Here is a 23,828-nt window from a genome sequence, read left to right as displayed (position 1 = left end):
ACTTGTTATTGATGGTGTATGTAAATTAAGAATATTGTCAACTTTGAGAATACCTCTGTAAAGTCTTGCTCATATCTGAGCTGTTAGATTTGAAAAATGTTTCCACAGATTAACTCTGGCCTGGTACATTTCAAGCCTTGTTTCTTTTGCACAATCGACACATTTCTTGGGCTGGATGCCCCGGACACATTCTTATGATGATCTGACTTCTACCCCTGCACTTTTTCATTATGACTTTGGATAGATCTGCACAGTCGGTGGTAGGAGTATTCTTGGAAGTTATTCCTACTTTGGAACTGTTAGCAAGAACTTAACTGTACATGGAAATAACTGCAAACTACACAGATATATCTCATTAAGTCCAAACAAGATATTTCCCCCACTCAAGTTCTTCTTAGCTAGCTCCCAAAATACTTGTATCCACTCCAAAAACTTATACAAGGAGAAGTATGTTGGAGGGAAGTTGGCGCAGGAGACAGTGCTCTCTCTTTCTCTCTCTCTCTTTTTTTTTTAAGGCTGTTACTGTCTTTATTTTGTCCATGAGGGAACTGAAGCACAGATAGGTTAAGAAATGTATACAAGGTCACACGGCAAGAAAGACACTGAGTCAGGATTGAAACCCAATCATTCCGATTTCAAACCTCAAGAGCTCAAATATTCTGCTGTATGGCAGCCCAAGTAATCCATGATGGAAGATGTTCACACCTTAATAGATGTTCAAACTCAGGTTGAGAGCACAAAGGAAGGGTTCAGGAAAAGCTTTATAAAGAAGCCTAGTCTTCATGGTCTTGAAGAATAAGTGGTATTTTGACACACAGTGATGGATGAAGAGGTGTGTAGGGGTAGGAAACTGTCTGAGCAAAGGCAGAGGGCAGAAGAAGGCACCTTGGCATGTTTGGGAAACAGCAAAAGGAGACAGTACCCTTAATCCATGCATTCCAGTGGGGACAGTACCACCTCATGGATGCAAAAGTCAGTGCAGTGGGGGGGGTGAAAAAATCTTACTCTTTTTTAATATATAAAGTATAAATACACACAAACTACATAATATATAGTCCATGGATGGTGTTAAAATTTCACGGAGGGGTGGGCAAGAAGGAAAAATATGTCTAAACATCTCATTAAGGGGCAATATGTCTCAAAAGGCTTGCTGGCAAGGCACTGGTTTTTTAAAATGTTGAGAGGCACCATTTTGATGAGTTAAGGTTACTTTACAAATTTCACCAAGACTTGTGGCCACGTGAACCCATCGCTGAGGCTCCTCTTGGCGGCTTGGGAAAAACCCAAACAAGTGCGGGGCTCTGCAGCCAAAACTTCATCAGCTTCATGGTAAAACCACCACAGGTACATCCTACAGCAGGACCATGAACTACGAGGGGTCCATGTAGCTCTTCTTCAGCTACGAGGTCTTCAGCTTCAAGTGAATATACACTATACGGTGGATATAACCCCCTGGATCAAAAGGAACCATAATAACTTCTTTTCAGTGGTATTGCCTTCTATTTCTGCCCTCAAATGCAGGTCGCAGGAAGTTTCTCAAAGGAATGAGCTGGAGGGTGTTCCAAGCCACAGAATGAGAGGAGAGGGGCCACAGCCTCAGCTCAGCCTGCCATCCATCAACCTGCCCAGGAGAACACACTGCTGGCCACTGCTGGCTTAATTATGCAGCTGCTAAAGCACATATGGAAGGCTGGAGGGGACATTAAGGCTGCGGAATTCTATTACCCATAGCACTGAGTTTCCCCACTCTGCACCTTTGCACAAGTATCTCTTGCATCTTCCTCAAATGCTTTATCCCCGTTTCCATAAACATGTTACTATTCTTCAAGATCTCGGTCAGTACTTTTTCTCTCTCTCTCTTTTTTTTTTTTTTTTTGCTTTACACGGGCCTCTCACTGTTGTGGCCTCTCCCGTTGCGGAGCACAGGCTCCGGATGCGCAGGCTCAGCGGCCATGGCTCACGGGCCCAGCCGCTCCGCTGCATGTGGGTTCTTCCCGGACCAGGGCGCGAACCCGTGTCCCCTGCATCGGCAGGCGGACTCTCAACCACTGCGCCACCAGGGAAGCCCTGGTTCTTTTTCATACCAATCTGGCTTCACTCTCTGACATGGCTCCTATAGTAGTCCTGTGGTTATTCAGCATTATACAGTTGACCCTTGAACAACACGGGTTTGAAATGTGCACGTTCACTTACGTGCAAAGTTTTAAAATAAATATATTGGGGAAGTTTTGGGAGATTTTCAACAATTTGAAAAAACTCACAGATAAACCACGTAGCCTAGAAGTACTGAAAAAAATTAAGAAAAATTTAGGTATGTCATGAATGTATAAAATACATGTAGATACTAGTCTATTTTATCATTTACACCATAAAATATACACAAACTGATTATAAAACATTAAAATTTATCAAAACTTACAGACGTGACTACAGACCATACATGGTGCCATTCCCAGTTGCGAGAAATGTAAGCAAATGTAAAGATGTAGTATTAGATCATAACTGCATAAAATTAACTGGAGTAAATACTGTACTTAGGTCATAATTTCGTAGCCACCTCCCACTACTACTGTGGTGAGCTCCAGCGTAGCAAGTATCTGCTTAAAATGCCCCTGTGATGCAAATCATCTGCACTTGAGCCCGTTCTCCTATGCTCAAATAAATTGTGTATCCAGGTTAAAGGAGATCGCTTTGAAACTTCAAACCCACAGAACGATGTCTGTATGAATTGCTGACTACCAGAAGCAATAAGGGAGGGTGGGAGGGAGGCTCAAGAGGAAGAGGATATGGGGACATATGTATGCATATGGCTGATTCACTTTTGTGTACAACAGAAACCAACACAGTATTGTGAAGCAATTATACTCCAGTAAAGATCTATTAAAAAAAAGAACCTGCTACCGTTGTGGTGCTTTTGGAGAAGACGATGGGATAGGGTGCTTAGATAATAAAGGGAGGCTACCTGTGTTTTATAATATGGAAGCAGGAACATGCAGGATCAGGATATGACTGAAAACAAAAGGATGTATATACACGCACCTCAAATTCCTATCCTGTTAGTAGATCTTAGACACAGACTTATTATTATTCCACTCAGATTAAAAAGGAATATTATACTGTCCTCAGCTACACTGAGTTTTATGAATAATTGTTTTCTGCAACTGAGTGCGCTTCATGGTCATGACACCCATTTTAATTGCATAAAGGATTATAACCAGTAGATCCCAGGAGAGAGTTCTGGGGAGAGACTAACTGAACTTTATGTTTGAATCTGTCCCTGAATTTCAGTTGAAGTTTGCTCAAGGCCTTTTTTCAAAGACACGTTGCTTACGTAGGGAAGAAACTGCCAAGATAGCAGGGAAGAGAAAACTCGTGTTTTAAAAGAAAGGAAAGGGCTCATTTTTCATGGTACAGAACATTTCAACATATATCGAGGGTAGGTTCAATTGGCTTTAAATTGCTACTGGAGAATAGTAAAATATAGCTTACCCTTCTTGCCAATGGGCCCGGTCTTGCCAATATTGCCTTGGTCTCCTACATCACCCAGTTCTCCTTTAATTCCTGAAAAGCAAAGCATGTCATCTTTATATCCTAAGGTTTTATCTTCCCTTTAATGATGTGCCTAGTATATGATATTCACTTGAAGGAAATACTGAAAAGTGCATTCTTCTATCTGTGGTATATAATAAACATTCTGTGCTATATTATATACATCCTGTGCTATATTAACTATTTTAATAGCATTATAATGTACGTATTAAAATTAAAATGTGGGTGAGTGTGACAGTCCTGGGCCTGATGATATTAAAATGCAATATTTCTAAAGAACTACAGCAGAGGATGTTTAATCTAAAGGTCAGGTAAGGAGCTGAGTGAAAAAATTCTTGCAGTTTTTTCTAATTCCGTTCCTCCTGAGATCCATTTTGGCTTCAGTCTGGGATTCTATTTCCTCGCTACTTTAAAACAAATTGGACTAGCTTAGCCATTTTTTCAAAGGGGAGGGAACATACAATCATAAAACCTAGTGATTAAAGAGACATCAGAGATTGTCCCACCAAGTTTTCATCCAAAAAAATATAATCAGGGGTTCCTGAGTGCCTACAAAATTGTTACTAATTTGCATTTTTAATCCATGATTATCTAAAAAATATTTACCAGTTGTAAAGCTATCTAGTTGTGAGAATAATTTTGCAGTTGATTGTACATATTTATACAATAAGAAGAGTTTAAATCAGCATTTCTCAAATTGAAGTCTCAAAATCCTATGAGTCTTTTTCTCTCTTTAACTTACTGAAGATTTTAAAATCAGTGGTCTAGGGCCACCACCTTGCAGCAGATGGCAAGGAATAGTTCTCGTGCTTGGAAGACACGCACTGACACGTCACAATCCAGAAGCTGTATTCTGGTGAGGCTGAGTCTTGGCTTGTGAGTAGAACCATTCCCTAATAGCCTGTGTGTTTTATTCTCATTTTCCTTTCTCCTGTTCTTCCCGTATATACCCCACCATTTGCCAAGAGATCTTGGAGAAAAGTGAGTAAATCAATGGATCAGACAGCTGTTTCTGCTCTTGCTTTTCTTCCCCCTCACACAGTAAGCCAGCCAGCCAGAGGTGCTTAGCACGGCATCTGAGGGGAGACACAGCGGTGAACATGGCTGTGTTTCTAAAACTCAGAGTTTCTTAGATATTCCCAGAGACTGCAATTCTCCAGGGCTCCCAGGGTGTTCCTCTCCCACCAGCCCTAAGGATGAAGCTTGAGAAATGTGTTCGAGTCTTGTCGACAGGCAATCTCCTAGGAACTCTCTGGTGGCAAGTAAATTCATCTAGGAAACACATCTCATGAATCTCTGGAGCGGAGGGTGTTATGAAAGCTGCTAACTTCCAAGGCAAGTCCAGTAGAGAGAGAGAAAAGTGTCAAAGTCATATCATGTTACCTACCTTTCGGCCCCATGCGTCCCACTTTGCCATGCTTTCCCTCCTCTCCTGGATCTCCTTTTTCACCCTCATCTCCTTTAGAAATGGAAAATGAATGAGTGGAGCAGCTCAAATAGTAACATAAGCACAGACGCCCCGGGAAAAGCTGAACATGGTTGGAATCCATCCCTCAGCTCAGTGCTGGCCTTACAACTTTGATTTGATTACGTCTATAGGCCCATGTGAACGGGACACTCAGGGAAAGAGAAGAAACTCCCATTAACATTTTTCTTTCACTTCTTCCATGTTGTTAGAAGAGGTAATCAAGAGGATGTGACCATTGGTTGACCAGCAAGCTAGACCCTGGCAATCAGCGGCTCCTTACCCTCTCCCCTGTCCTTGGAATGTATGTTCCACCCAGTTCCCATAGCCCAAGCCATTTCAAGGATGCAGCCTTGAGACCACCTGGACTGAATACATGCCCGAACCCAGTTAAGGCATCTATATAAACCTTTAAGATTCTGGTGGGTGAGTGCAGAGATCGACTAGTCTTAAGGCCACTCAAGACGAGCCTTGTAACTCCCCTTGCTTATTAAACCTCTCACCTACCAATCTGGAGTGGCCTGCCTCTTTCTTCACCTCCCCTTGCCCTCTAAAGACCCTCAACCACTGCGCCACCAGGGAAGCCCCTTAGCTCCATTTTACAGATGAGAAAATGAGGTCAAATAGAGGTTCAATAGCTTCCCGAGGTCACACAGCTCGTAAGTAATAAAGCCAGAATTCAAACCAGGGAAAATGCCTTCAAAGCTTTTGTTCTGAACAAGGTGTATGATTGGGAACAAATTTCTGTTTTAACATTTCTGGGTTTGGGGATTGCTATTCTGCACAACGGGACCAAAGATGCGTGCCCTGCTCACCAAAGGGCAAACTCAAATGCAGGCATGTACGTGGTTTGGTGAATCATAAAACCACACTAATGTGAATTATTGGTGCCATTATTATTTCTTCTCTCCCCCTTCTTAGGAGCTTTCCCATTCATTTTCAAGCAAGTATCTAACTGGAGGTAGCCAGGTGAGTGACTTAGTCATCTGCTGCTCCCTGGTGGTTCCTGACGGAGACCTGGGAGGGTGAAAGCAGGATTCTTCTTCTTCTGACCTGTGTGCCTGAATCCCAGCCTGGTGGTGAGAGGGCTGCTGGCAGCGATGAAGTAAACAACGTGTATCCTTGCCTTCAGCTTGGGTCCCAGCTTCATTTGATCTTTGGGACTTGTTTTAATGAGAACAGAAGAGAGGCGTAGAAGCAGGCTTTGGAAAGGATCTCCCACATGGAGCTCAGTTGTCTGTTTTTACCCTCTTGGCGAGATTTCATTGGATTAGTAGGGCAATTGAGACTTACTTTCCTTCTTTTAAAAATAGCCACTTACATTTTAAAATTACATGAAAAACTATAAACTGTGATGAACTAATTTCAGTTTTACAAAATTATTTGTTTCAGCCCCTGCCAGGCCACCAGCTTGTTGTGATAATCTCTCCAGCAGAATTCCAGCAGAGCACACAGCTGACCAATTTTTCTTAGGTACAATTTTTTTCCCCAAAAAGCAAAAACTCTTTTAAAATGAAATTCTAGTTTGAAATGAAATAGCCGGACCTAGGTCATTATCCCTGCTCAAAGGAAGTAATTATTAAAACTTAGTGAATTGGTTTTGGAAATGCTAAAAAAAATTCACTGAAAGCTGTACTTTTCCCACCGCCAGAATAATCTTATGGACGGGGGGCAAGTTGTTAACAATCCTTCTCCTGGTCAGCCTTGGAACTGAGTGATACAGGTGTTATGGTGTGCTTTATCAATGAGGCCAGATTCCTACCTAAAATATATCCTCCCCAACCCTACTTACGCCCTTTTTCCACGTATGCTGATTGCATCTTCATTTTTGGAAATTTTCATAGTTGTATCAATTATCGTCTGGACCTCTCATATATATGAGATACACTAGTAAGGTCATAAAGCGGACCACATCCCAGTACTTTTCCTTCCGCAATCACGACCTCATTATTCCCCAGAAACATAAAAAAGAACAAAATAATGCTATTTGCAGCAAGATGGATGGACCTAGAAATTGTTATACTGAGTGAAGTAAGTCAGACAAAGACAAATATCTTATGATATCGCTTACATGTGAAATCTAAAAGAAAATGATACAAATGAACTTATTTACAAAACAGCAATAGAGTCACAGATGTAGAAAACAAACTTATGGTTACCGGGGGAGAAGAGGGGGAGGGATAAATTGGGAGATGGGATGGACAGGTACACACTACTGTATATAAAATAGATAACTAATAAGGACCTACTGTAGAGCACAGGGAACTCTACTCAATACTCTGTAATGGCCTATATGGGACAAGAATCTTAAAAAAGAGAGGATATATATGTATAACTGATTCACTTTGCTGTACACCTGAAAGTAACACAACATTGTAAATCAACTCTACTCCAATACAAATTTGTTTCAAAAAAGAGAAAGAAAACTTTTAAGGCCTTACTGGGACCTGCTATTGTTTGCCTTTCCTCTATTCACCCAGCTTACCAGTCCCTCTGTGCCTCTACCTACCTCCCCCTAAGTCCTGGATCCCTTCAACTCAGTCACACTCACAAGGCTCACCCTAAGGAAAAAGGAGTGCACTGCACTGGAGAAAAGAGCTCTGGAGAAAGTCATTTCATTTCTCTGAGTCTCAGTTTCATCCGTAAAAGGGAGGAAAAATTCCTTACGTCAAGGGATTGTCAGGGACTAAAGGAGACAATGCATGAGAGGTGTTCAGCACAGTGTCTGGTAAACTCATCTATTCTTGTTTTAATGAGAACAGAATGGAGGTACAAAAATGATGATGATGATTACGATGAAAGGTCATCTCTTTTGAACCTATCTCAATCCTTATTTTAAAATCATTACTTACTTTTTTATTTGACTAGGCATTTTTTTTACTCATTACTATGAAGATTTTCACGCAAAGAGAGCTAAGTAAATATACACCCATTAAAGATACTGAGGTATCTTTAACAATTAACAAGTTGTCATTGCTTCATCTCTTTATTTTTACTGATTTTTTTAAAGTAAATGATAACCAATATTTCTCAAAGACTTCAGCAAGTGTCTCTAGAAGGTAAGAACATCCTCCTATGTAAACGAATATCATTATATCAATCCTACTTTTTAGTGGGCTGCGGGGATTTGTGTTTTGTGATTTCATTTATCTGGAGCCCATACTGCTGTGCTGCATATAATCTTATGAAAAACAGGCAAGCACTTAGAAAGCGGAGAAGACATTCAGAGGAGTAAACCGAAGTTCTTTGAAGACAAATCATGACAAATAATTTCATTTTCTCTTCTGAAAGGACTACTAAGGAACTGCCATGACCAGAGTGATTGGAAGAAGACAAATTTCCACTGGTCTTTCACAGAAGACAGCAGTTCCTGGGAAGCTGGGGTGATATATTGATGAAGCCCACAGGTTCCACTCTTACATATCCTGAGTTCAAGTCCTAATTATATCACTTTCCAGCTTTGTGAACTTAGGGGTAATATTTAACCTTCCAAAGTTTCTGTTTTATCTGTAATTGGAAATGACTAGAGTACCTACATGTTTAGTCTCCCATATTGAGGGTTGTTTCCTTACTCTGAGACACATGGGACTTTGGTTCATTTTAATAGCTTTGGGATGGTAATTGCGGGCAGAGGAAAACATCACTAATAAGGTTTCTCACTTCCTTTATTCCCTGTCTAGTCTTACTTGTACAGCTCCTGTTCATTGCCTGAAAGTGAGATTCTTTAACTGTCTAAATAGTCCTATACCCTAGAACTGGCACCCATCACTTGGTTATTGGGAGCCAATAGGAAAATATTATATTTAGATATATATTTTAAATTTTTTTAAGGAGAAGATTATCTTTAATTTAAAACCAGGTATGGCTTACTGATCCCCCAAAGATAGCACTGGGTATACAGTGTCGAGAGACTACAGATCCATAGTGACATTTTATCACAGCATCTTTCTTTCTTTGAGACTCTGAGGGGCAATTTTCTTCATATTTCTTTTAATGAAAACATAAAAATTGAGCAAGCAAGCATGATTTCTAAGTGAAAAATCGCTTGTAAACATTGTGTTTGGCATCTTCATGGCCGTGAGGTAGCTTATCTGTTGATAGGGGAGACCCTGACCTTGGTCAACCTTGCTTAAGAACAATAAACAACAGTAGGGCTTCCCTGGTGGCGCAGTGGTTGAGAGTCTGCCTGCCGATGCAGGGGACATGGGTTCGTGCCCCGGTCCGGGAAGATCCCACATGCCGCAGAGCGGCTGGAGCCATGGCCGCTGAGCCTGCGCGTCCAGAGCCTGTGCTCCGCAATGGGAGAGGCCACAACAATGAGAGGCCCACGTATCGCAAAAATAAATAAATAAATAAACAACAGTATGTTTCTCCATGATTAGTAAAAATATGGTGGTAGCACATAGGTCCTCTAAGAGATTTTTCTGCGATTCTTCCCTAACATTTCCTCACCTGGTTATGATGAATGTGCGTGAAATAAGACCATTCTAAGCAGTTAACGCTTTTCGTACCTTTTCCACATTTAACGTGTTCGCAAAACACTGTTTATTCCTGTTCACAGTAGGGATATGTTTACCAAAGAACCACGTTCATCTTAGTCCATAGGAAACTTCATGTCTTTAAGGAGGAGAGCTGTCCCAGGGAGAATCTTACATGGAAGGTGACAGCTTTTAACCAAGGTGAAATTTTCAAGGGGCTCAGCCTTCAGAACCATTAAGTCTATTCAAACTGAATGAGTGACAGAACTGTCATTCAAGTTTCCTCCAGAAGCTTGGTGCAATGAACTGGAGTTTTATAGTCTGTTATGGGCTGAATTGTATCTTCTCCCCAAAATCCATATGTTGAAGCCCTACCCCAGCACTTCAGAATGGAACTATATTTGGAGATAAGGCCTTTAAATAGGTGGTTAAGTTAAATTGTGGCTTTTAGGGCAGTTTTAATCCAATCTGACTGGTGTCCTTACGTGAAGAGGAAGTTTGGACACACAAAGGAACATGAGGGATGCGTGCACACATCCCTGAAAAGGCCATGTAAGGACACAGTGAGAAGACAGCCAACTGCAAGCCAAGGAGAGAGGTCTTGGCTAACAGAGACCAAATCTTTGACCTTGGACTTCCAGTCTCCAGAACTGTAAGACAATAAACTTCTGTTGTTTAAGCCCCCCAGTTTGTGATATTTTGTTATGGCAGCCCTAGCAAACGGAATCATAGTCACAGAGATCTAGGTGCAAATCCTAAATCTCCACTTAACAGCTCTTTAATCTTATCCTAAATAATTATCCCCTCTGCTTCAATTTTCTACCCTGGAAAATTAAGATAGTTACAGGTGTCTCATGGAGTTACTGTAATATTAAATAATACTATGGATGGCAAAATTTATAGAAGAGTCCCTTGCACTGAGGGGACTCATTAATCCACAAAATCTGTAACTTTCACCTACCTGGGAGCTTCTACCTGTGCTTCTGGTAACGGCCCCACAGCTTGCCATAGGAAACAATACTAGCTTATTCTCAATCCACGTAGTTTGAACCTTCTCCACAGTAACTGGTTCAGCAGTGGACATGTGGCCCAATGAGAGCCAACAAATTTCATTTGGTAGATAAGTCTCCTCAATAACTCAGACAGTTATGAATTTCAAGACAGAGACTTGCTCTTTCTGCAGGGGTTGCAGAGAGGATAGACTATTACTGAAGTATCTGAATCTATTTTAGCACCACAAAATAAGACCCTTCTTTAAAATGAAGTCATTACAGGGGAAAAGAGAACCAAGGTGTTTTTGATTCTGAACACATCACTTGAGCCTGGATATAGCTCTGCCTGAAACCCTCCCTTTACATGAGTCTATAAATTCCTCTTCTCTCTTTTGTTTGTTTGTATGATTAACCAGTTTAAGTTGGATTTGGTTTTGTTTCTTTCACTTGCAAACACAAGTTTCCTTACTATTATAACTACTAGACACTGATCAGGATCTTCTCATGAGGAGATCAAAACTTCAGGAGAGAATGGGCAAGTAAACATAATTACTGTGATAGATGCTGGAAGAGTAGCAGTTATGGGAACATAAAGGAGAAAACATCTAACTCTGCCTGCTCACACCTAAAACTCTCCTCTATTCTTTCTCCAGAAGAAGTAAACGAGATCCCTTTCATTGGGCTCCACCAGAACAAACTATATCTCAAGGTGAGTGCAGAAGAAAATAACCTAAAATACAAATTTGTCAATATATTAGGGCAGGTTGATACTAAAACGTTCTCATCAATAAAATTCATGTGGGTTTTTATCTTTTGTCCAATTCCATGCACCCTGTAGGTCCAGCTAATGTGTCACCTCCTCTACCCAAGAGTCTTCTCAGCATCTGCCCCCATCTCCCTCTTTAGCAGTCTGGATTAATCTCATTCTCTGAAGGTAATTCCCCTCAGACTTCATAGCATCCACCACATTGTGTCATAGATGATGGGACGCTTTGGGGATGATATATTATTTTCTTTGTATCCCTAGTACTTGGCACAGGGTCTCAGATGCAATAGGTGCTTTCTCAATAAAGGTTTCAAAGTAAAAGGAATAACATTCTTAAAAACAAGATGGATGAATGTGAGGTTAATGAAAATACAGTCAAATTAATTACTAATTGATTGAAATGTCATTCTTAATAATGGCTGATTAATGAATTGACTTCAGCTTGCTGGGGGGGTCTATGGGAAAGGCTTATAATCTAGTAAGGCAGCCCAGGCAAATACAGACAGTCCCTGATTTATGATGGTTTGATGTACCAATTTTTTGACTTTACAGTGATGCAAAAGTGATATGCATTCAGTAGAAACTGTACTTCAACTTTTGAATTTTGCTCTTTTCCTAGGCTAGCGATATGCAATATGATACTTTCTCTTGATGCTGGGTGGTGGCAGTGAGCTGCAGTTCCCAGTCAGTCATGCAATCACGAGGGTAAGCAATCAATACACTGACAACCATCTGTACCCAGACAACCGTTCTGTTTTTCACTTTCAGTACAGTAGTTAATAAATTACATGAGATATCCAACACTTTATTTTTAAAAAGATAATTTTGCCCAACTGTAGGCTAATGTAAGTGTTCTGAGCATGTCTAAGGCAGGCTAGGCTAAGCTATGGTGTTCCCTAGGTTAGGTGTATTAAATGCACTTTCAACTATGATATTTTCCACTTAGGAAGCGTTTATCAGGATGCAACTGCATTGTAAGTTGAGTAAGATCTGTACACCAATATCTGTCTCTACTGTTCCCTCCACTTCATATTTTTGTTTCCTCTTCTGATTTACCCATCTTCCAGTATCACTGCCATGCTCCAGTCCCCCAGGCTCCAATCCCCCAGGCTCCAATGCCCCATGCTGTCCAGGCTCCAATCCCCCAGGCTCCAATCCCCCAGGCTCCAATGCCCCAGGCTCCAATCCCCCAGGCTCCAATGCCCCAGGCTCCAATCCCCCAGGCTCCAATGCCCCAGGCTCCAATCCCCCAGGCTCAACACCCAAACTGGCTTTGACCCTTTCCTCCTTCCTAACTCCCACCTTGATTCTTATTTTTTCTCACGTCCATCCTTTCTTTTTCCTTCCATCTCTACTGCCATTGTTTTACCTCTTCCTGTCCTTATACACTAACCCGTGTTCCTTGCAGGTGAGCCCTAAATGGTCTTCATGGTGTTTTTATTCACTGGTGGTTCCAAGGGCCTAGAATCGTGTCTGTTGTATACATAGTTGTTGAAATCCTGGTTTCTTTGGATCTGAACTTCACTTTTTTAAACCACCTTGCAAACTAATCTGTATAAAATCACATTTTCATTATAAAACTGCCCCATTCAAAACATTTCAGCAGTTCCTCTGTGTTTCTAGGCCAAGTCCAAACTAATTAGTCTAGTGTTTGGACTTTCACAGACTGGTATCAATGGAACTTTCTGGCATTATTTTCTGACATTGACCTGCATAACTTTCTATTCCTGCCCGACTTGTCTATTCATTGTTCATTAAAATGTCTTTCAATGTCTGCTCCCATTGAAAGGCACGTGGTTTTCTCTCTGTTTGAAATTCATCTCCTCAGGGGAAAAACTTATAAAGTAAAAGACATATATGACCATATGAGAAATTAAAAGTCTTTATATGACAAAAGATGCCACATAAATAAAGTTTATCAACAAAAATATGAGAGACAAGGAAAAAGTCAAACACTGACTTAAAAAAATGATTAATATTTTTAATGTACAAAAAGTTTTTGCAAACTGCTTTGCTAAAAAAGACAACAAATGAAATTAAAAGGTAATCTAAAAATATAAACAGTAAATGATGGATAAGATGCCCAGACTCACTATTAGTCACAAAAAGATATATGTGTAAATGTCAATGTCATATTTTTCCATCATATTTAGTAATAATTATAAAAGATTAATGGCATCTGAAGTTGCCATGGCTACAGAAAGCACTCAGTCATTGCTTTTGGCAACATAAACTGCTATAACATTTCTGCAAAATAATCTGTCAATCATGATTAAAATAAAAAATCCACATACTCTACTTTACCTTAGCGAACCTATTTTATGGGACTTAACTGTAAGAACAAATGTATACATGAGAATGTTTGCTCGTAGTGGCAAAAAAACCCCAAAAACATAAACAATCTGAAAGTTTATCATCCTGAGACTGATGAAAATATGAGGAATATTGTGCAACTACTAAAAATAATGAGAAAGATCTCTGAATAAGGAGTGAGCTCCAGGTTCTATTATGTAAAGAATGCCTCTTAGAGAGTCATATGCATATGATCCCATTTAGAAGAAAGAACAAATGAACAGAACAAATATAGAGAAAAGTGTTAATAACAAGCTATTAATGATGGTTACAGGAGAGATTTGGATCTGTAAAGGGCAGCGTCACAGTGAAAAGAGAGATCATTAGCTTTTTCTTTATGTATCCTTATTTTGTATACATTTATACATGCTATGTGTTATGACAAGCCTGAATTACTTTTATGATTTAAAAAATAAATCATAAATAATATAAAAGAACTGTGGCCCTTTTCTCCTTTTATAAATCGTACCAATGAGTCGTGTCTCAAATTAAATTCTAAATTATCTGAATTTACTGGTAGAATTATTTCCTTGGTAATTCACCATCTGGCTCCTTGTTACTACTTTCTGATTGCTGCCTTGAAGTATTATTTAAAAATGCATTGTTACTTAACTTCAGAATGTAAGTTCCTTGTGATAAGGGCAGACATTCTACACTTTGTTCTCAAGAGCTGTTCAAACTTCACAATGTGCTCACTCATTCATTCCTTGGACAAATATTTACTGAATTTCTACCAGCTACCAAGTTCTGTGCTGGATCCTAGGGATACAACGTTAGCTTGGACAAGACATGACCTAAGCCGAAAAGCTTGGTGGGAAGGAGGCACCAAGCAAGGTCTTGTAAATGTCATGAAAGTTCTGAAAGGGAAATTACTGCCTGTTTTGTTGGCTTCTAACAAGGTGAGCCTTTGGAAAGATCAATGATGTAGGGGTAAGGAGACTAGGCTTTTACTCATCTCTACTGCTGTCTCCTCTGATGACAAGATTACAAATCAAATAAGAAAATAAAATGGAAGTGCTTTTTCAATATTAATATGCTAAACAAATGCAAGGAAATACAAAATGTAAGGAGATATGTATATTGTGACTAATTTATCACAATAATAATAATATCAACGTCAATAATAATAACATCTAATGTTTATCGGGTGCTTAATATGGCCCTAGCTGGGCTGTTAATATGCACGGCATGTTGTCAGCCAATCCCTTTACTGTGCCCCATCCATTCCAGGGACCCATAAACTTCATTCCCCCTTCACCTCACTCCTGTGTAACCTAGCAAAGAAAAGTGAGAATTTCAAGAATCCTGCAATCCTTCCTACTTGAATTACAAAGCACCCACTCTTTGTTTTCAGGCTTATTTTGTTTAAAAAGAATTCCTACTTGGAACCTGCAAGTCTTTTGCAGTCACTGCATGTCCGAGTAACAGGGAGGAAAAAAACAAAAAATAAAACACAACTAACATTATCCTTAATGAAAAATACAACATTAAGTTTTGTGGGGCAGGTTTTCTTCTGCCTGAACATATCATTCATTATTCAAACGCATTCACAGCCAAGTGAGCAGAAACAAATGCAAAGAGGAGGGATCCCATCCATCTAGAACTGAGTGCTGTGTTGCTGCAATGCAATGCAGTGGTTAAGAACAGGGCATCTGGGATCAGGCACTCGCTGGCTGTGAGATTTTGCAACTACTTCAATTCTTTCAGCCTCAGTTTCCTCATTAGTAAATCAGAAGAGTGAAATATCTTCCCCAGGGTGCCGTGGGGAGGAGTAAATGTGATGATACCTGTGAAGGGCCGAACGGTGCCTGGAATGCAGTGAGCACTCAGCAAATATGACATTATGACAGTATCACCCAATCGGCCCCCAGAGCTTCTAGCCACTAGAAATTAGAGGGATACACATTTTGTAATAACCTATAAGGGAAAAGAATATGAAAAAAATATAGATGTATATCTTGGATATATATACACACATATATATGCATATATATGTATACCTGAAACTAACACAACATTGTAAATGAACTATACTTCAATTAAAAAATCAATAAAATAAAGAGAAACCCCCCTCAAAAAAAAAAAAAAGAAAGAAAAAGAAATTAGAGGGATAAGAAGAAGAGGCCAAGGGGAAGCGATGCATCTTTTAGCTCACACCTTGGCTGTGCGGATCTCCCACGCCCTGGCTGATATATATTTTTGCTTCCAGAGATTTGTACTTCTGGCATTGAAATGTTTACAGTACTCTATAGATGTGACATATAATATTCTGTCTAAATTTTCTTTCAGTACAAAGTGGGGCAGAAACAAATTTAAAGAAAAAGAGTAGTGTTGTTATTAAGCGTAAGTCGTAACTGCTATTATATAAACGAATATCCTGGTCCATGTATATCCCAACTATCTGTGAGAAAGGCAGTCCTCCCTGCTATCACTAAATAAGACAAAATATAAAAACTAAGAGTCGACGCTACAGGTCATGTGATTAGCTTTTATTAAGGAAAAATGCCTAAAAAGTATTTATGATGTGTCTATTTTCAACTGCCTATTGGACTTTTCCATCTGGATGTTCATAGGTGGCTCAAACACAGTTTGGAACTCATTATAATCTGCCATTTTGCTTCTGAAATCTAATACACCCTCTCCCGACAGCCTTAATGCATCCCTTGTTTTTAATTCATGTTCCACCAAGAGCTTCTCACATCCTTCAGTCTATCATCACCCCTTCCAAGAGATTTATCTGCCTGAAAAACAAATTTAATTACATCATTCTCCTACTCAAAAACTTCCATTGGCTACTCTGGTTTAAATGATCATTTGGCTGCTCAGACCTGATAAATACAACTTCTACAGAATAGCTATGAAACCTGGAAAAAAAAAGAAGAAAGACAGAGAAAGAAGAAAAAAGAAAACCCAAGGTACAATGAAGATTAGGTTAACAAAGCATAATGAAGCATATGAATATTTACATAGAAGCCACTGGAGCTGGGATAGGGAAAATAATTCTGTCTTCTACCTTATTAAAAGATCCATCCTATTTAGCTAAAAGGAGGTAGAACGAAACTTAGTTCCTCTTCCACTGGACACCCCTGCTCCAAGACGAGGTCTCTACTGACAAGAAAGTTGAGTCAGTAACTTTGTTACATGAGTGATGTTTTTTGACATGGCAGAGTACTGCGCCCTAACCTCATTCCAAAAGGTAAGACGGAGAGGGATACAGGAGGACAGGCAGTGGAATGATGCATTTTGGTAGTTTCAGTTCCCAGTAATAAAACTTTTTAGGAAGGCACAGGAACACCTTGGGAGCTGTGAATGCTGTAGGTTTTAGTTTTGCACACGCTCATTTGTTCAGAGTTAAAATGTTAGTCAATCAGAAAGAGGGAGCAGGAAAAACTTCCATGTTAGTATTGTTGGGCAACATTAAAATAATACCAACGTGGTATTGCTTTCCTTGATCATCAGGAGATGATAGATATAGATATAGATACAGATATTGTTGATTAAAAAATATGTACAACCTAAAAGTTGAGAGTTAGGTTTTATTTGGCAGACAAACTGAGGACTTCAAGCACTGGAGGCAGCATCTCAGATAACCCTGAGAAAACTGTTCCCGGGAGGCGAAGGGGGAGCTAGGATATAGAGGAGTTTTGCAACAAAGGGCAGGTAGTTGGAACAAAAGATTACTATTTATGAAAGAAAACTAGATATCTCAAGTTTAGGAATTTAGTGCTTTTCTATGTATGGGAAGATGCAAGAGTCTGGGCTCACAGAAATCATTCCTTTGATGTGCACCTCAGCTCTCTGGGGCCAGTATCCTGTGTTTTCACACTTGAGTTTCCTCAGGGCTCACCGATGGGAGTGGCTGCAGTCTGATGGTTGCTGAATGGCAGGTATTCTTTCCTTCCTGTGTTCCCTCAGGGCTCACCAGCTGGCCTTTGGAGGTGGCTGCAATCTGTAATCGCTGATAACTGTGACATCCTTTGTCTACTGATATGACAGGCAATATTTTATTTCTCAATATAGATATAGATACCTACGTATGTGTTAATCAAAAATTGTCCATTTTAATAAAAATATAATGTCTCCTTAGGAGTACTCTAATCTAGGAAGGCAGGTCATAGCCCTTGCCTTTGTACACTCTAGGTGAGCCTTATTTCAGTGTATTTGGTCTGTGCCTATGGGCTAGTACTGGCTTTTCCCCAAGATCATTGGTGGCATTGTCCAGCCTTGCTCTGCAAGTGCTAGGGCAACACTGATAAAACAGTTCCAGAGACGCTCCCTTGTGGTATATCGAAGTCTCCCAGTCTCTTTGGGGACTTTCATTTTGGTCTGGAGCACATTGTCACACTTGCTGCCAACTTCCCATTGGACATATGGGCCTCTTCCTTTTGGTTGTCCTGTCATTTGGTCACTCAGCATGTGGTCTGATGAGAGAGAGATGACATTGTCATAGCTACTGGCTCTGAATATCAAAATCTTTTTCTAAATATTTGTTCATCTCAGGCCAGGCAGAACAACACCATGTAAAGTATTTTTGACTGCAACCAGTATTGTAATATCTTACACATACACCCATCCCTGGGTGATATGTTACATAAATGACCTTCAGAGGGGTCACAAACAAGAGTACTGTGCTTTAGTTTCCTTCTCTTTAAATAGGGATAATGATTCCTATAATACGTCAGTGGAGCTAAAGTGAAATAATGGATAAACCCTTTGTAAATTTTAAAGACTCGTATTTATATGATCGATTTCACAGATACAAGTATTGTCAAGAGACCTGAAAGGATGCTTCCAGAGTTTTCAAAGCAAGAACAGTCACGATAAACAATTTGAAAACAATTAAATTATTCAGATGCTACTTGACTTGAGTCTCTGAGTGTCAGATTGTAACTGCATATATTTATAATTCTTTTATCAAAGAGCAGAGGAAGCTGTAAAATATAACTGAAAGAATTTTGGAAAATTATAGAATATTGCAGATCCTATAGCAGATCCTATAGCAGATCCTATAGCAGTGTGAAAACCCGACAGACTGGTTATCAGTTGGAATACCCTGAAAAGATGTGGAGAGGACAAATAAAACCGTTTCTAACAGAATTAGAAAGTTTCCAGAAGTAGTATTTCATAAACACAAATAAAAAGAGACACCTAGGTTGTATATGGCCTACACACATGGCTAATGACCTAAGACCAACAGAACTGCCTACCTAGGGTACAGACAGTGGCTAAAGGAAAATATTCCTTAAAGGAAAAAAAGAAGAAGAAGGAAACATGGAAAAATAATTCTCATTCTCCCTTGGGTTTTGCTAATCTGTGGTTTTCTAATATTTAAAGAGTCCTTAACAACGTGTCAGAGATGGTGCTAAATGCTTTATGCAGCCTAGCTGAGTTTTCCTCCTCACAATCCTATGAAGTAGTCATACCATTACTAACCCATGTTACAGATAAAAGGACTGAGGCTTGGTTTTTTTCTGTCTTAATTCATTTAATCCTACCGGGTGTATTTACACTATTATTATTCTATTTAATTGATAGGAAGCCCCAGGCTCAACTGGAGAACTACAGAAAGAAAGCACCATTAGTGAAGAGAAAGGGTGGTCTCAAGTTTGTGAGCGTCTGATGAATAAAAGTTGACCTTGCAGTGAGACTAAAATAGGTAGGAAATGGCAGCAAGGAGCAGAAGGTGGTGCATTTCCCTGGTAGATTTCTGTTTGTAGAACCAAGGTTACAACCTATGAGCCTTTGTTTAGGGATGTGGGAGAGAAGACTTATGGTGACTAGTAACAGCAATGGAAGCTAATAAAAAAAACGATAGCTGAGCTATATGCTACACGTGTCTTAATTTTCAAATTAAGCTTTTGAGATTGGCCATAAAATTGTCTCCATTTAAAAAATGAGGACACTGAGACTTAAGATCACATCGGTAGGTAAGTGGCAGAGCTCAAATTCAAAACCATATATTCTGTCTCCAAAGCCCATGATCTTTACCAACATGCAAGCACCTATTACTACAGTCCCTAGTAACGACTGATATATAGCCAAATTATTATGTAAGTGAGTTGGGGGGAGAAATGGTATAGGTAAAGGATACAACTTTCTTAAATGAAACAAGCTAATTTTTTTTTTTTTTTTTGGTTATTACATCCTCACTCATCTTTGCCCACACTTGGATTGCCTGGACTTTTATTCCTCCCCTCCTGACCTAACCTTGAAATGTTTTCTTGGCATCTTATTCAAAGGGAAAAAGAGGAGAAAAATTGGTTCAGAACATCCATCCATTGGAATATAAAGTTGAAAAAGCCAAGTCTCTTAAAATTTTGGTCTGACCTTATGCATAACATACATATTAAAACTCTTAATGAAAGAATCCGGTGAATGAATACAATTTAAAAAAAAGGTTCTGGGAAAATACCTACTTGCTTAACCTCTCTGATAAAGTCACCAGAAAGAAATCAGCAACTTAATTTGTACCAAGGTGACCCAGCTAAAACCGTTCTGTACCATGTTTATACATTGACCTCCTTTTCTAATGTTAATTTATAAAACCTAAGGAAGGATCATTTCATGCCTAATGAGGATGATAAAACCTGAGGACAATGGTAGAACACGGCGGGATGGAACAATGACTGGCTTGGGAATCTGGAAGAGGAGTTTTAGCTCTGCCACCAATGAACAGCTGTGTGAACTAGAACACGTGATTTTTACCTCTCTGGGCTTCAGTTTTCACAAATGTAAAGATAACTGGTGTTAAACCAAATAAACTCTGAAGTTACTTTATACATAGTGAGACTTCTCATTGGAGTGTGAAAGTGACCCAGATATTGCTGGGCATATTAGCCATCTGTTTGGAGGCTTGAGAACACTTCTGGGAAATAACTCAAGTGTGTCAATTGCTGGGATCCAGAGCCATGTTCAGCAAAAATACTGGCCAGATTGAAGTCCATTTCCTAGAGGTAAGGGGTTTTCTGGGAAAGAAACTGTCCCATAAGACAGAGGTTTATGTCCTGGCAAAGCCACATGTACCTCGTAGCGTCTGGCACTCAGATGTGGGCCATAGGGACCAATAGGAGCTTTAAGCAAAAACTAAAGTAGCGGTTTCATCCTGCCCTGTACAATCCTGTGATGCAGTCAACACTGCTTAGGGCTCCCTCCAGCTGATTAGACGGTTTAGCATTCTGAATGGAGCATGAAGTCCAACTAGAATTGAATCAGGTTCCAACCCGCCACCTTCCAGCTGTGTGGCCTTAGGCTAGTGACTTAATAGTTCTGAACCTCGGTTTCCTCATCTGTCAGATGAGAATTAAAATGTCTTCTTTCTCAAAGTCTATTGAGATAGTTCAACTTAAAAATGGCTGGATAGCACTCACGCAGTACCGGGTCAATGGCATCTATTCAATGTGTGTTAGTATTACTGCTGCCACCACCATGATTGAGGTGGTCATTAGAGTCATGCTGAAGGGGAGAGAGCCTTTCTTGGCCCCATGAGTTCATCACAGGCCAGTTGCGTGGAGTCAAGATGGTTACTTGTAGGAGTTGCAGTGCCCTCAGAAGCAAAGGAAAGCCTTCCTTACTGAGTGAAGTGGCACTGAGTTAGTGGCCAGGCCAGGTTGAGACAGGGGCACCAGGGAAGTGGTGGTACAGCTGTGCTTACAGAAAACCAGTGGCCACTGGTGGGAAAGTTCTTTGACCACTGAAGTGGTACAATGACAGTGTCTCCCAAGACCAGTTGTTTTCTTGGAAGCACTGCAACACATTTTGGGGAACTGCAAGACATCCTTGGAAAGTATTTTCAAGGAAAGGTCAGGGGATCTTGGAAAATTTGGGTTTGTTTACTTCATCAAAAGTATTTATTGAGCAATCTCTATGTGTCAGGAACTCTTCTAGACAGCAGGAAAACACACTCAGCAAGATGAACAGGGTCCCCGCTTTCATGAAGCTTGTATTCTAGGACTGACTGTAGATATATAAAAACACAAGGGATTTTCATTTAGTACTAAGTCTGTGAAAATAACAACAAAATGTCTTGGGAACTATGACAGAGAGTGAAGGGGGTCGTCAGGCAGGGCCCCACTGTGCAAATGGCATTTGAGCTAAAACCAGAATGAGAAGAAGGAACTCTCCTTGGGAAGATCTGGGGCAAGTTTGGGTCAGACAGAGGGAACATCAAGTGCAAAAATCCTGGGTCGGGAATGGGAGACAAAGCAAGGATGCCTGAAGCAAACTACAAGTGGACAAGTAGTTTGAGGTGGGAGAAGTTGGGAGAAGCCAGATGGATCGCAAAGGAGCTTTAAGACCACATACATAGACATACACCCAAATTTCATTGAAAGAAAAACCTCCTAAATCAAAACCCAAAATAAGCAATAGGGTGAATTATCATTAATTTCCAAACAAACGAATGAAGTGATGGAGTTCATTATCAAAGAGGAGGCACGTCATCACTTTCAGCATGTTTTAGGGTCCAGTACAATGTTGGGCTGTGAGCTTGCATAAATTCCATGTTCTGAGGCAGAGTCCTACCCATTTATCAAAAAGGGGTCAGTGGGCTGTATTTTCAAACATGATTCTAATAGACTCTAGTAGATGTCATGGAATGACAGTGGACACAGAGCCAGAAGGCCAGGGGTCAAGTTCAAATTGCATGACTGTGCAACATCTACGTGGAAGACCTTGGGACCTCCACTTGGCCTCATAGAGACTGTTTCCTTATCTTTAAGGTTAAAGTAATTGCCACCACGTTGAAAAATTGTGAAACTTAAACAAGATAATGTATTTGAAAGTTCCTTGGAAATCACCCAAATATTTCTTATTGGTTTTACATTTCTTTTTAACAGTTCTTGTTAAAATTTCTTGTCATTGCAGTTTTCAAGTAAAACCACTAGAGGTCAGAATTTCACACAAATTGTTTAAGGAAACCACCAACGTGGGGGAAAAAAGAAGGGAACATTTTCCTACTAAGCAGCATAAAATAATAAGTTTAAGGCATAGAAAGAAAAAGAAACATGGCTTTCAACGAAGAATTTTTTATAACTAGAGCAATACTCATTCTCAAAATGACTACTCAACAGACTTAGACAAATAGAAAGGAGAGGAAAGATAAATAGAATGTTAAGTATCTATTCATACTGTCTACACAGCTTAAAGTTCACTTTGATTATCCGATGTTATTCTTAAAAGAGGTCTGTGATGAAGCTCATTTTGCAAATAAAGAAACTCAAGCATAAACAGCTGTAATACCATCCTGAAGATCAAGCAGATTCAATCCAATGTCTTTTTTTCCCACTAAGTCAAGCATGGGAAGTAGTGCAGTAAAAAATGGTGTGTCTGACTTAGACAATATATTATATGACAGAGTAGCATTAATGGTTTTCCATTTGCAACTCTATATATTTTTATTAAATTCCAAGTCTCCCAAATGAATTTAGGGAAAACTCCTTTTATTGTTTGTTTCTCAGAGTATCTGGAAGTGTCTGCGCACAGTGCTGATGACTATGGTATTGAGATGATTAGCCAGGGAGAAAAATACAGACCAGCTTGCTCTTAAAAAAATATATTAAACAAAAGCAATAATCCAGTTCTTTAAAATGTTTGCTTAGCCATCAAGTTTTTTTTTTTTTTTTTTGTCATTTTGTAGAGATAAATATACAAATCTGCCTTATTCACGGGTGGGGAGGACCGTCACCGTGTTCATGACAGGATGAAGTAGAGTAGACGGCAGTTTATATCTTGAGAGAAGACAAAAAAAACATGCCTTGTGTTTTGGTGTATCCACAATGTCTAGCACAGGACATAGAGCAGAGGAAGGGCAGTGATGAATAGGTTTTTGATGTTATGCATGTGGTACACATACAGGCAATTTGCAAATTAAAAATGAGTTAACTGACCCCAAGAGTTTGCACTCTAACACCAGCTTTCAATGTAGGTACAAGTTCTAAGACAAGTTCTTCCTTAGCTTTAAACCTTTAGAATCCCACATGATGCCTGGGACTTAGCTGGTATTCAGTACGTTCCAGAATCTTGGAATCTTTTTAATAAAAAAGCCACTGAGAACCCATTTGATGCCAAGTCCCCAGGTTCTAGGGGAAGAAGAAATCATACCAAGTCCATAACTTAGCTCTGAAACCCGGAGTTCTAGAGGGCTTCTTCCCAAGTCTTTCTTCCCCAGGAGCACTTGCTTCTTCATTCTGTCATATTTTTGCTTGTAATCATCTCATAATTTCTACACA

The 23,828-nt window shown here is 39.8% G+C and overlaps 1 protein-coding gene across 3 annotated transcripts in view; it reads right to left on the bottom strand.

The window, feature by feature from the left end:
* COLEC10 (collectin subfamily member 10) overlaps window positions 1-23,828 on the bottom strand; it is a 167,900-nt gene that overhangs the window by 10,523 nt on the left and 133,549 nt on the right. For all 3 annotated transcript variants that reach the window (XM_033419915.2, XM_033419916.2, XM_004265365.4), the window contains 2 exons: window positions 4,937-5,008; window positions 3,490-3,561 (listed from right to left, as the gene is read on the bottom strand). In XM_033419915.2, coding sequence (XP_033275806.1) covers window positions 3,490-3,561; window positions 4,937-5,008 — 144 coding nt within the window. The remainder of the gene's footprint in view (window positions 1-3,489; window positions 3,562-4,936; window positions 5,009-23,828) is intronic.

The sequence above is a fragment of the Orcinus orca genome, chromosome 17 (assembly GCF_937001465.1).
Source record: "Orcinus orca chromosome 17, mOrcOrc1.1, whole genome shotgun sequence".
Taxonomy (NCBI): domain Eukaryota; kingdom Metazoa; phylum Chordata; class Mammalia; order Artiodactyla; family Delphinidae; genus Orcinus; species Orcinus orca.
The sequence above is the reverse complement of the archived record's forward strand: the minus strand, read 5'-3'. Positions and strand labels throughout refer to the sequence as shown.